The sequence below is a fragment of the Equus przewalskii genome, chromosome 32 (genome assembly GCF_037783145.1).
Source record: "Equus przewalskii isolate Varuska chromosome 32, EquPr2, whole genome shotgun sequence".
Taxonomy (NCBI): Eukaryota; Metazoa; Chordata; class Mammalia; order Perissodactyla; family Equidae; genus Equus; species Equus przewalskii.
In genome coordinates, this window is record NC_091862.1 from 23,613,166 (window position 1) to 23,628,314 (window position 15,149).

The following is a 15,149-nucleotide window of genomic DNA, read 5'->3' on the forward strand; positions in this document are numbered from 1 at the left end:
TCATGTTGAAAACCTGGAAGTCAACCTTCACTCCTCCTGTCCTCCTATCTCATATCCAGTTTATCAGAAATACTGTGGCTCTACTTAAAAAAAAAAAAAAAAGCCAGAAACCCATCATATCTTATTACCTCCCTGGGAGCCCTGATCTAAGCCATCAGTCTCACCTCGATTACCGCAATACTCTTAACTGGTCTCCCAGCTTCTGCCCTTGCCTGTCTTAGGGTCTAGTCTCGACACAGTAGCCAATATCCTTTTATAGTTAAAAGTTAAATGACATCAGGCTACTCTTCTGTTCAAAACCGTTCAGTAGCTACCATCTTGTTCAGAGCAAAAGTCAAGTCTCATACCAAGAGCCTGTATGGCCCTAAGCCTGCTAGCAGCTTCACAAGCCTTCTGCACTTAACCCCTGACCTGTTCTCCACTCCCTGTGCCAGGAATGCTCTTCCTCCCTCTTTCCTTAGATGTCACCTGAAATGTCAAATGTCACCTCAGTGAGGCCTGTCCTGTCTTATTTAAATATGCATGTCTCACACACTGAAGCATTTCCTATCCCATACTCCAGTTGTCTCCATAGCATTTATCTCTCTCTGATACAGAAGCTCCTCAAATGTGGTCCCCAGAACTGACAAGTTCCACATGATGTTGATGCTGGGAGTCTGTGGACCACACTTTTGAGAACCACCGCTCCAGGGGGATATCTCTCCTCCCAGACTCAATCTTTCTGATTTGGGTAGGGCTAACCCACTCAAACTAGGGACCACCAGACTATCTAAAGTGGTTTCTTAGAGCTCAGAATGCTAACCCCACCCTTAGAGTTTCTGATTGGGTAGGGTCTGAGATTTGCATTTCTAACAATTACCCTTTGAAAACCACTGGCTGAATACACATACAATATACTTTTTATTAAGTTGGTCTGTTTCTTCCCCATTAGAATATAAACTCCATGAGGTAGGGATTTTTTTCTTTTTTCTGCTCTTTCCTCGTGCAAAGGACAATACCAGGCACACAGTAGCTGCTCAATAAATACATGCCAAATGACTAAAGGAATATAAACTCCATGAGGTAGGGATTCTTTTCTTTTTTCTGCTCTTTCCTCGTGCAAAGGACAATACCAGGCACACAATAGCTGCTCAATAAATACATGCCGAATGACTAAAGGAAAACTACAATCCTAGTGTTACATCAGGAAATTTGTAACTTTATCTTATCAGATTTTATATAAAGAAATATAAAGTCAAAAAATCTTCACAGGTCAATCCTCTCACACAAGAAAGCATTTTTAAGCAAAGGGCCACAGAAACAACTGGGATTTCCTGATATTCAGGAAATAAATTCTGATTAACAATTTACCCTATTATGGTAACATTAATGCTAACAACAATAAACATTCATGGAACGTCACTGTGTGCTGAGCATATCATGCTTAGTATCTCACTTAGTTTTCATCATCAACTCTCAGGTGGCTAGTGGCATCGCTTCTGTTTTACAGAACCGGGCTGTTACAACAGCCTACTTATCAGTGGACTCCAGGGTTCCCACATTATTTTCTTCCGTCCAGGTGTTCTCCCAATCAGGAGCAACAAAATAGGGTGTGAAATGGGAGGTGACAGGTGTTCTTTCTCGTGTCCAGACATGTTAAAATTTGAATTAAAGTTTGCTGAACCGTATTTGCCCCTTCTTACACTAAAGCTCATTACAGCCACGTTTCTACTACTGCAGTGTTCTAGAGAACTGTGTCAGAGCACTGGGCTTCTTGATGCAAATGCTGAACCCTACAAACGTACGAATTCAGTTGTAAAGGTAGGAAAACAGTTTTCAGGAGGCATTGTTTGGGAGGCTTGTTTTTACAATAATTTAGAACAGTTTATTCTGTCTGAATATTCATCTATCAAACTCCATACAACAGCATCACACCTTTGCAAAGAAAAATCGAAAGACACAAATGATTATGAGTTAATGATTCATTTTCTTTCAAACAGACTATTAGATCAGGGGTCACTTTTTCTTAGGGAGCCAAACAGTAAATATTTTAGACTTGCAGGCCATACAATTCTGCAATTGTGGAAAGCAACCACAGAAAAAACAAATGGGTACAGTTTTGTTTCAGTAGAACTTCACTTACACAACATGTTCAGCCCATGGACCAGTTTGCTCACCCCTATGCTACAGGACTTTAATTTTAGTAGAATGAATGAAAGGGACCAGATAAATTTTGGGTAAATTGGCCAAATTTCTCTCTTTTAAAAAATTGTTTGTCTCTTACTATAGAAACATACATATTCCTGTAACTAAAAATAATGACTTAAAAAACGCCAATTCTAGCATGCAAATCAAAACGGACATTTGGCTCTGTAATAATTTGAACTAGTTAAAAGAATCCTTGTATTTATTTTTTACACAACACAATGCAGGTGACACAGTTAAGTCCATAATTCCCCACACAGCTTAGAAACGTAACAACTGAGAACGTACAGTCGTAGCATCTTCTGCATCATTCATAGCTACACGCGTACGGAACCCGTCCTACAGCAGCAGAGGAGACCCTAACCTAAGCACCAAGTGTCCAGGCGTTACCACAGACATCTTTTTCTCATTTTCTAATACATGCAGTCACACTGCTATGAAGCAAATACCAATTCACCTTAAGCTTCAATGCATAAGGGAAAGCAGGTGGGAAACCCACATTATTCTTATGTCTAAAAGTGATTCTATCTCTTTACCTTATTATATTTCCTTCCATGAAAATTTTAACTTTTAATGTAGTTACATTCAAAACATGAATATAAATTGAATTTTGACTTCACATTCACCTAACAGTTTAGGATGTTCATATTTGTTTTATAAATGCTGAGGAAAACAAAAACATGATCTCTAATCTCGAATATTCTGGCAATCTTTTTATTAAAAGTTAAATTTAGAATTTTATAGCAAAGTCATATGATCTGTCTGTCCAGACTATAGATTAAAAACATTCCTTAACTTACATTAAGATACAAAGCTTATTCCCAATACATTTTATAGAACTGTATTTTCATTTTTTGAAGCAGGGTTCAATGGGCATAAATTTTTAGGATCTTGCTAACATCAGCCCTGTATACCCAGAGATTACTGGATCCACTAAATGGACAACGAAAACTGGCCGAGGCTGCTGCTGAAGGCTTCACCAGGAATCTGAGCGCAGACACAGATTTCACTGTTACAGTCAGCGGAACTGAAGTCCTCCTTAAAACTGTGCTCCTGATGGGCTGAAGATAGAATGTAAGACACTGTTAGTTCTTTAGGCCAAAAATGCACGGATGTCTTGTACGAAGGCTTCATTCTCTGCCTGTAGTCAGTAACTTGAGAGCCTTCTGTAGATTCTGCACAGCAGTGCTGACATCTTCATATTGCAAAGCACTGCCAGCATACTTGCAGTATTTCTGAGCTCTAGCAAAGTCCTCTGGTGTTAGACGGATATCCCCTAGAAGAAAAGAATAACTAAGATAAATATAAATAAGCATATAAAATGTGTTCTGTTTAGGTTAGGCAAATGTTTACATCTAAGATTATAGAAAATATTTAAGTTTATGTAAAACACAAAGGTTTTTTTCAATCTCACTTGTATTTAAATAAATTTCCTTCATGCTATCAATTTTTTTATTACTAATATAAACAGTACATATGCCAATACATAGTTACTTATATGAGCAAGATTTTCCTTCCAGAAGTAATGAACTAGAAGCCTTTATATTTTGGCAAATCGCAAAAAATTATATTTTGTGTAAAACAAGGACAGTAGCTTTGGTGTTTATGCTAGAATCGCTCAGCCTCTCTTTCCATGGAACAATAAACAGAGACTCAACCATTCAACCCTCATTTGAACTAGAATATAAATATAACCCTCAATTTAAAAAATGAACAACGAACTTTATGTAAAAATATTACATAAGCCCCTTAACTTTTTTTTTAAGCATGAAAAGATTTCTCATTTGTGGGTGCCATCCATATAAAAAAATCTATGGTTTAACCAAGATTTTCTATCATTAAACTACACAATTAAACACGTAAGCAACCTTATAAATTACTTCTCCAAAATTTATTCTCAGCAAGTTTTCCAGGTACACATATGATTAACCTGTGGAGAGCCCAACTAAATAACATGGGTTAAAAAGCCATACTGAAGACATTTAATTGGGGCTGGTCCTGTGGCCGAGTGGTTAGGTTCGCGCACTCTGCTTTGGTGGCCCAGAGTTTTGCTGGTTCGGATCCTGGGCACAGACATGGCACCACTCATCAAGCCATACTGAGGCAGCGTCCCACATGCCACAACTAGAAGGACCCACAACTGAAAATATACAACTGTGTACCGGGGGGCTTTGGGAGAAAAAAGGAAAAATAAAACCTTAAAAAAAAAAAAAAAAGACATTTCATTTAATCTAAGATTTGAATATACTTGAATATATATTTCTAAAGATGAAATTAAAAACTGACTTTGTATCCTGTTTTTTGAAATAAATCTTTTCTTTAGAGATTTTTACGTGGATTCTAAGGAACTGATCTGAAGGCTGGCAGCACAGACTATAACAAAAAGATAATGTATTTTGATTTTCTTTATAGGCCTGTACTTATAAACAGAATAACTTTGTTAGTTGCTTCTAATTTTGCCATAGATATACAGCATAAAATGAAACTCTGACATTACCTAGGTAAGGACTTCAAAGTAGGTAGCAAATCCAGGTACTAGGACACTAAATTCTGATCCAAATTATTATTTTCTAAAATTTTCAAAAAAGTGGACTTCAATAATGTATCCTAAAGTTTCTAGCCCAGTACCAGGCATGTGTAAGTGCTCAGTAACTTGAATGAATAAATATAAAAAAGCTGTCTGTACTCTAAATTATTTCCCACATTTTAAAATGAATAAAGTTCATGTAGAATTAAACATTAATTAAATTTCAGATTTTGAGGTCATCACATATATCTACATACAGTAACTAGCCCAGCGTGTTACATGTAGTAAGTCTTCAAATATTTGTTGAATATTATTAAAGATTACACTGTTATTAGTGTAATCTTTAATAATATTCCTTCCTGTTATAAATCAGAGATTACACATTTAAATTTTAAAAGAACTTATTTTAATTTCCTTGAATTTTGGTCTTTATTAAAAAGCAAGGAATACAAATAAATAAACTAATAAAATATACATTAAAAAATCAAAAACAGTTTCTCCACAATTCTACTTTTAGTATTTTAGCGACCAGGCATCTGCTACCCATTAAATCTAAAAACCAACTATCCTGCAGTTCTACTGACAACTTAATTAGGCATGCTTCAGCTTGTATTTTTTCTTGAAAATATCTACCAGCTTCTTTAATGGTCACATGGACATACACAGTATCTAGGCTGAGTGAGACATCTTTAAAAATTGAGTTTACCTTAACGCTGCTCATTTTGTGCTTTAATATTCTATCCTCTTATCTCAGGGCTATCTTTAAATATATAAGGCATCCATCCAGAATTTACTGGACTTGCTGGAAGAAAGCCTTAATGCTCAGGACTAATCTTATTTTTACAGCATTAGCTTTAGCGCTGTTTTGACATATCACTTATTTATTAATCAGATAAAATGTGTATAGTGGCCAGAACTCTTACTATTTTTGTTTTATAAACTAAACTTATCCACCAATGATAAAAGTATTTTAAAACACAAATATTGAATTTTTTCATAAAATAATTTCAATATTTATAAAATGTGAATGAAGACATTTTAACAAAAAAATAGATATGTAATATATATAGCTTACAGACACGTATGACAAATTATATAACTCATAAAATATAGTTAGATAATAATAACATAGTTTTAGACACAAAATGTAAGTTATAGACTTAGAGATGTTAGATTTATTTTCAACAATTAAAAATATAAAGAACTTAAGCCATGTTAAATAGTTACTTTTGCTATTTTGTAACAGTTCAGGCTTTCCTTCATTTAAATAGTCTATAAGTCATTAATAATAAAATATGTGAATAAAAATTTTAAATTAAGTAGAAATAAAATCTGTCTACAATTATGGTTCTTTTAAACTAGCATTTAGAACTAAATAGAGAAAGCGGAAAAGACATAGGAAGGGAAAACACATTTCAGGAAGAGAACAATTGTTCGACTTCAGTTTGCCTAATTTTATATTCTAAATAGTAAATACTGCTTAATGCACCAAAAAAAAGTTTTTTTATCACTGAAATTTACTAGAAGCCATAACAGAACCAAAAAGAGCATACTGTGAACCCAAAAGTTGTTTAAAGGATTTGAAAGGTTGTCTGATATATCGTCTCCTTTCTGAAATCTGTACTTAGAAGTTTCAGATGGCTTCGGGCAAGACCATCTTTATCCCAGAGATGCTTCTGCCTTCACAGGGTTGGACGAGAACAGGGCAGAAGGCAGCTAGGGTCATCAGTCCAGTTCTCTGTGACAGCAGGAAGAGAGCCTGGGTCAGCACTGGATCGAAGATAACATTACTTGGTGTAAAGAGAAATTCCTACATGCTCAGTTGACATCAGCATCCATTTCCAAGACTGATTTATCTAATGCTATCACAGAAGATAGAATACTGTTTGTAAATATTTCCAAAATGGGTCTTTAGAGACTCTTTCCTATTTAACTAGGTAGTTCTAGAAATTCACGTCAAGGACCCAGCGTTAAGGTAATCTGACCCTCGTGCACTCGATCATCCTCCGACGTGAACAGAACGCACAGGAAGAAGCGTAAGGGAACCATGCGACCTGCAGTCAATTTTGGAGGTAGACAGAAAGCGCTGAGCCTGTGTATCCAGGCACTACCAAAATAGGTCACTCAATAGTGGCAACAAGGTAGAGTTTTATTATGGCAGGTGCTGTGCTGAATACTTTTCAGATATCCCATTTAATTGTCAAAAAACTTCACGAGGTAAGTTGTTATTCATACTCTAATACTATACAAAGATATACAAGGTAAAAAAGTAAATACTGTGCTTCAAATACCTACCTTTCCAATTCTATTCTCCTCTCCAGAGTCAGCCACAAATTCATTACTAAAATATTTAACATTTATTAATACTAACACACACACACACACACACACACACACACACAAAATATATGTATTAAAAAGTGTTAAGTACTAAGCACTAAGGAGAAAAATACAGCCAGAAACGGGTACAGGAAGTATCAGAGGTGGTGATGGTAGTGATGGTAGTTATGAAACCACTTTTTAGTTTGTGCATTCTCTAGACTTCTGCTATGCATTTACACACATGTGTACATGTAGGAAGATGGAGTTTAGTATTAAATGTTTTTTTTCCCTAAACAGGGTCATACTGTATACAGTGTTCTGCAACTTGCTTTTTTACTTAATACATCAAAGGAATCTTTTCACAGGCGAGCTATCATATTCTTTTTTAATATGTGCACAGTATTCCATAGCATGGGTGGACCATAATTAATTTAACTACTTTCTCATTAATAAGCACTTAAGATTGTTTTCTACTATTACCACAAATGACGCTAAAAAACATATCCTTGTGAATACATTTTGTGCCCACCTCTAAATATTTTTTTAAGATAGATTCCTAAAAGTGAATAGCCGGGTCAAAAAGAATTACATTTGCAATTCTGATACAGACACAATGCCACTGAGAAAAGCTTTACCACCTTACAGTCTCACCAACAGCATGCAAGACTCATCCTCTGTCTTCATCAACGTTGTAGCTTATTCATCTTTTTACTTAGTCATTTGTGGGAGCTCTTTATATATGCTCTAGACAGTAATTCTTTTTAAGTATCAATTTCCTCCCAGTCTATCAGTTGCATTTTAACAATGTAATGGGGAAAGGGGAGTCTTTCACTGTATAGAATTTACTACTTTTCATTGGTCAAACTTGTTAAGACACACCCAAAAACAGACACAAGAATTGAGAGCCAGTATCTAATATATTTTTTCCCTGATAACCAACTGTTCTAACATCATTCTTGAATACATATTCTTGCCACACTGATCCAAGTGTCACTTTTATAATTAATTTAATTCTCATACCATGTGGCTGATTTCTGGATTCCCCATCCTGTTTCACTGATCTGTATATTCTCTCTCAGATATTTTCCCGTCAGATGCCAGGCAGAGGTCTCACAGGTGGGAGGGGCTCTGAGGGGAACTGGGGGAACCGCATACAACAGAGGAATGCAGTGCTTGCAGGTCAGGTGCTCTGTCTGTCTGCTAACAGGTAAATTTTCCTACTATGTTCTTGGGGAGTTCGCCGGGCTATTCTAGGTTCCTATCTGCGCCTCTTACCTTAGCACTATGCTCCCCATGAAATATGCAAATACTCTTAAACTAGACCGTTTCAGGATTCAAAGGTCATGTAGCTCTTGATTTTAGGCTTCATAATACATCTGCTTTTGATGAAACTGAGAAAAGTAGAACACACAAAGTAACTCACATACTTAAATATAAGTAAAAAGTACACTCTATTGAAATGTGCAGTCACCAACACAGTCCCCAGAGCGCGGAGACACCACTATCTTATCAGCAGAGCGTACTGTGCTCCACTTCCGACAGCACAAACTTCCAATCTCTCTTCTCCCCTTCTGTTAGATTCTGAACCAACTACAGACAAATCTTTCTGCTGTCAGACAAGTAAGCCAACAGAGTAAAGAATTATAGAAACAAAGTTTAAGCAATTCATATTACATTCATAATAATATCACTTGACCCATGTGACAGGGATCGTGTTGGGCATTTTATTATTTTCAGAGTGATATGCAACGTGCTTTAAAAATAAGGATGGGCCAGCCTGGTGGTGTTAGTGGTTAAGTTCATATGCTCCACTTTGGTGGCCCAGGGTTTGCAGGTTCAGATCCCAGGTGTGGACCTATGTATCGCTCATCAAGCCATGCCGTGGTAGTGTTCCACATACAAAATAGAGGAAGACTGGCACAGATGTTAGCTCAATGACAATGTTCCTCAAGCCTAAAGAGGAAAACTGGCAACAGATGTCAGCTCAAGGCGAACCTTCCTCACCAAAAAAAAAAAAAAAAAAAGATGACGACAACGATAGGACACAAGTTATCTATCACGCTGCTCCCCACTCCATTTTGAAATTATTTCTATTTTTTGTTGTTCTCAACAAAAGAGCTAGGACTTGTCAGAGCTAGGATTGACAAGGTTATTTCCTTAACCCCAACTGATAAGCTTATACTACTAGTTTTTGATTTATCAATTTTTAGACATTATCTACTGACACTCTGCTATGAAAGGTAAGGATTTAGCTCCCTTACACTACTCTTTTCTCCTCTCTGCTCTATCTCCTCCTGTTTTTGTTAATTCTTTCAAATTCCTTAGTTTCTTACTTTTGTCTTCTATTTCTCATTCTATCAACTTTAGAAAAAAACCTCGGCATTTCACTTCTGTTCACTCCTCCTGACAGCTTTCTTTTATCCGCTTCACCTTTCAACTTTCAGGAATATATCTCTACCTTCACTTGTCAGTGCTGATAATATTTATATTCTGTCCTGAATGGAGTATTCTGTTTGTGATAAGCTTGTGTCATTTGAAGGAGAATGTCATCTGTGTCCAAGTCAAACAAAATCCCTTTTCTTATATTTCGTAATTCTATTACTGTTCAAAATCATGGCATATGTTAGTTTGTTTCTTACTTGAAATTTCTTGCACAATTTAAAATTTTTTCTCAGATCTTTTCATTGTTGTTGAGAGAAGAATTCTATGGCTTCCTATCTATGTCTTTCATATTCTATATATTGCATGGGATCCTTTTGATGTTTCTTAAAGAAGGAGAGCTCATTGATTTCTTGTTCTAATTTCACAGCAATTGCTTTCCAAGCCTACGGGGAAGTCTCAGGCTCCCTAAGGTTAATTTCAACATTTCTTATATCTCATATTTCTTTTCTTGGTCATCATGCTTTTCTGGATGGAGCACATCCTCAAGCAACTTCCATAGGAAAGGTATGAGGTAGGCAAAATTTCAGAGTCCTTACATATTTAGAAGTAGTTACTTTAGGGGGCCGGCCCCGTGGCTGAGTGGTTAAGCTCCTGCGTTCCGCTTCAGCGGCCCAGGGTTCGGATCCTGGGCGTGGACATGGCACTGCTCATTAGGCCACACTGAGGCAGCATCCCACATGCCACAACTGGAGGGACCTACAACTAAAATACACAACTATGTACTGGGGGGATTTGGGGAGAAAGAAAAAAAAAAAAGTAGTTATTTTACCCTCACACCTCACCGACAGTTTGGTTGGGTAAAGGATTCCAGGGTTCTGATTCTGGATAGTAGACTAAGTGTACATGATTGAGTACTCTTCCTCCTGAACCCATGTTAAAGTGATAAGATAAAATAAAAGGAAATAAATCCACAAAACTGAAAAGAAAGAGCAGAGAACAGAAAGAGTGGAAACATTTAAAAGGGAGAACTGATAAGTGATTTAAGGAAATTTCTAGAAAATCAGAAATTGAGTTTCACTCAGTTGAGATACACTGTTGATAACAGAGTGGAAGAAATCCCAACTCAGAACATGTACATAGGAGGCGACTCTGGAGCCTCTCCAGAGAAACTTCAGAAATGGTCTAGCCAGATGAGGGGTGGGAGTATGGGTCTTTACTGAGTCAGTCTAAAAAAAAACCCATACCAGTTTCATATTCCTCCCTATTCTATCAACCTCTACATACCACCCTCACCCCAATGGTTTCCTCTCTCTCATATTCGCCCCTAGGCAAAAAACATAGAGAATGTCTCTAAAATTGTGGAATGAACTGCCTGGTCAGAGCTCGTACCCTCTGCTCTCCCCTCTCCAACCTCATTCCACAACTGAGAGGCAGGTAAGCTTAATGGTCAGTTTCCACTCCCATGGGGAGACCAGAAAATCATGTGGGAACCGGACCTGCAGACATAGAGGAAACCAGACAGCTACTGAAAATAGTAAAGCAAAGTCTTCATTCTAAATATCATGAGACTTATGAAGAAAACTCTGAATGAGAAAAACCAAAATAAACACAACAAACTGGGGGAAAAAGCAGAGAAGTCAGAAAAGTAGGAAAGATTAAAATCAAAAACCAATCATCTGGCCTATGAACCAACCAATCAAAATAATTATCCTCAGAGATTTTTGTTTTCATTTATGGCCTTGCCTCTTCTCAGATAATCTAGTAGCTCAGTGCAGGTAAAGAAGATCAGCACCACGACATACGGTAATCTTGAACTAAACTAACGTCATCCAGCATAAGCTTCCATGGCAGCTTTGGCTACATGTTTGTGCCACTATATCCAGCAGGATACAAAAAAATGGAACTGTAGAGAAAGGGAACGCCTTTGGATTTAGGAATTTTTGATAACGTAAAACAATCTTGGTTCCATTGGAGAATGGAGTGAACATGGGCATTCAAAGAAACGTGCTTCAAATTCCCTAGACATGCCAATATATGGCATTCCTAAAGCAAAATTACAAACAACACCTCAGGACAAGAGACACTCTATCTCATAAAACAGCTGACTTACCCTGGGAAATTGTACTGAAAAGGGCTGGATCAATGGCCGGAATCGTCTGTGGAGTAGGTTGGATAGTATTACTTGTTACACCTGCAAATCAGAAAACCACAAATGGTATCAAACTGTTACACTTAATAATGCAGGAGGAAAGCACTTCAAAGGTTATGGAAGAATTTTATTACTTCACTTAATTACTTTCTTAAAACCTTAATGAATTCTCATTTGATATACTTATTTGCTGTTGGAGGCTGGTATAGAAAATATGCAGGAAATTACATATTGAGTGTTTACATACATGTACCGGCTACACACTTCCATTGTCTTTTCTTTGTCATGTCTAATGCTTCAACTTGCTTCTCAATGAAAGTTTACTGAATATCTGTAGAAGTAAGAGACTCCCTTCTTACATTTTTTTTTTTGAGGAAGATTAGCCCTGAGCTAACTGCTGCCAATTCTCCTCTTTTTGCTGAGGAAGACTGGCCCTGAGCTAACATCCGTGCCCATCTTCCTCTACTTTATATGTGGGACGCCTACCACAGCATGGCGTGCCAAGTGGTGCCATGTCCGCACCTGGGATCTGAATCAGGAACTCCGGGCCACCGAGAAGCGGAACATGCGCACTTAACCCTCTGCGCCACTAGGCTGGCCCCTGCCTTCTTATTTTTTAACTTCCTAGCCAATTAAATAATTTGGAGGAGAAGGTGAAAGATGATTATGATTTAGTTTAACTTATAGCATGAGCCTCCTTTCATCACTCTGCGTGAAATTACAAATTATACACTCCAAATTTTCCAGTTTACATGTTTTTAAGATGATATTTTTACCTATCCAAAAGCAATTAGTTTTGACTTCCTGTTAGAACTTATCATGACTGTCATATTCAGTGAATAACTAGTATTCTTGGTTAATGCTAAGTAATATATTAGAGCTGAAGCTTGTTAACCATCTAAAAAATTAACACAAACTATTGAATCTTCCCAAAGAGACTTACATGATTCCATCAGTAGGAAAGCAAATGAAGAAAAGTTGATTACTTTAAATTAATGGACTCACACAACAGGATTCACGTGCCCCAAGCTAGTAGGTTAAACTCGAATAGGCAATTTGTAGAAAGGGTAAAGTGGGAAAGACACTGGTATAAGAAGGAGGAACAGAAGAAAGGGAGAAAACAAATTGGGAAGTTTCTAGGGGCACAAATACATGGTCAATACGAGTTCTAGAATGATGGTTTCACAGAGTTGACTGAAGTCCTAAAATGTAGTCTTCAGGTAGGAAGTTTTGACTTTGAAGGCCAACCCAAAGGAAAAAATGGCTTAAATATATACCATTTTCTCTCATTTAACTTTGAGGGCAAACTAATTTCATTTTATAGGCTTTGGAACTACTAAGTCATGAAAATCTTATTTTTTAACTAAAAATTGAACTAACAAAAAACTCAAAAGTACAAAGGGACATAGATGAAAAGTCAAGTACAAATTTTGAATAGTACAAAAATATACCGGTGAAAAATCTGCTTCTCATTCCTCCTGCACGCCACTGTGGGGCTGTCGGGGGCTTTCAGGGCAGCTTCCATGCGCATACAAGCAGGTGTGGGTCCAGCCCAATGCAAATGCTGTTCTCTGCTAAGAAATGTGTGTTCTCATCTGAATCAAAATCCTCCAAACAAAGTCCTTTCTCTCTGGAGAGGAACACTTTGGTCTGTGTGTGTTTTGCAAATGATAATATGTCTGCGTACTGTACTATTCTGTGCATTTTTCACTTAATACGTCTTAGCAATAACTCCAGATTAGTATATAAAAATCTGCCTTGCTCTTCTTAATGGCTACAATGTGTTCCATTTCATGCATAAACCACAATTTATAAAGCTACCTACTGCTGATGGACATTTAGGTTTGTTTCTAATCTTTTGCCACTACAGATAATACTACACTGAGTATTCTTATACACTGTGTACGTATATACATTTATAGGAAAAATTTATAGAAGTGTAACTGCAAAGCCAGGGGACACACAAATTCTAAATTGAGCAATTCAATGACTATCTTTTACTTGATTTTGGTAAATGCTAACCAAATACATTAAACTATAAACATCTGACATAATTCTCCCCACAAAACTTGCTGAACTTTTAAAGACATATAATTACATAATATTAAAAAATAAAAGGTAGAATGCAAAATTTGAGAGGACTCTTCAGAAACTAGCTAGTCAAGTCTAGTGCTCTGAAGCAGCTGTACCTAAGACACAGGGAGACGACCATGTATGTTCTTCATAGAGATCTTAAAAACAGTTTAAGTCTGCAACCCTCTCACAGATCAATCTATAGATCAATGCCATTTCTTGCTGATTTGTATTTCTGCCTAAATTAAAATCCTCCAAACAAATCCCATTCTCTACAGGAAGGCATACTTTTTTTGGTCAGCATCCTACATTAATTTTTAAATGCTTGTTTGTACATCTCCATACAATTAATAAGTAGGCAATATTAACAAGAACAAAACAATTTAGAGAGAAAAAATTTAGTGACATAGTAAAAATTTGAGCATTATTAAAAAAATAGGTAGTCTGTATTTTATTAAGACCTTCTGGTCACAGTCATTCAACTAAGACCCGAACTAACAACACAGGCTGCCCAACACGCCTCATACAGCAGCCAGAACATGCTGCTTCTTGGTTGTCTTGACGCACATGAGCCAAGGCCAGTCCTCTTGGCTGCCATGATGCCATGTTCCCATGGGGGTCTAGTGCACTGGCTCAACACAAGTTCATAAATGCTGGTTAAATAGTAAAAACGGTTTTTAGTTTATGCTCTCTCTCTTCCTACCTACTTATTTATTTATGTTTTGCAGGGAAGGAGTGGCCCTGAGCTAACATCTGTTGCCAATCTTCCTGTTTCTTTCCTTTCTCCCCAAAGCCCCAGGGCATGGTTGTACATCCTTCCAGTTCTTCTATGTGGGCTGCTGCCACAGCATGGCAACTGGCAGACGGGTGGTGTGCTTCCGCGACTGGGAAACAAACCCAGGCAGCTGAAGTGGGGAGAGCGCCGAACTTTAACCGCTAGGCCATCAGGGCAGGCTCTATTTACTTATTTTTTGAGATGCCCGTAAACCTAGGGCATTATTTCTCCTCTCGATTGGGGAAGGTCTCATTTGTCAATTCGCAAATGGGTTACAAGCCCCTGGAGTGCAGTGATGTGATCAAAAAAACCTTCCTGAGGGAAAGCAGGACTGTGTGGGAAACTTCTTTCTATGATTTAACAAAAGAGAAGTGTTAACAAGTAACTTCTGGCTAATTTTTAAGTAGATGGTCACATAGCCTATTAGAAGGGATTAATATCATTCACGAATTAAACATCACACGATTTCTGATTAAGTACTAAATAGTTCTATTACTAAATGGTGCAGGGGATTCTGAAAAGGGAGAAATGGGTTCTGGTTAGAAAAGCAGAGAAGACTATCCAAAACGTACAATTAAACAGTGCTGAAAGGCAGCAGCCCTGAGGAGCACCCTGACAGGCAGCAGCAGAGGGAGGAGGACACGTGTCTGTGGGGAACAGCACAGGCAAAGGCAAGAAAAGAGGAGGACTGCGCTGAGTAAAACCTCAATGGAACCATGGAAAACAGCACTGACAGA

The 15,149-nt window shown here is 37.4% G+C and overlaps 1 protein-coding gene across 1 annotated transcript in view; it reads right to left on the reverse strand.

The window, feature by feature from the left end:
• Positions 1-1,838: 1,838 nt before the first annotated feature.
• VTA1 (vesicle trafficking 1) overlaps positions 1,839-15,149 on the reverse strand; it is a 74,234-nt gene continuing 60,923 nt past the window's right edge. The window contains exons 7-8 of the mRNA XM_070603235.1: positions 11,526-11,606; positions 1,839-3,460 (exon numbers count right to left, since the gene is read on the reverse strand). Of these exons, the coding sequence (XP_070459336.1) occupies positions 3,315-3,460; positions 11,526-11,606 (227 nt within the window). The 3' untranslated portion in view covers positions 1,839-3,314. The remainder of the gene's footprint in view (positions 3,461-11,525; positions 11,607-15,149) is intronic.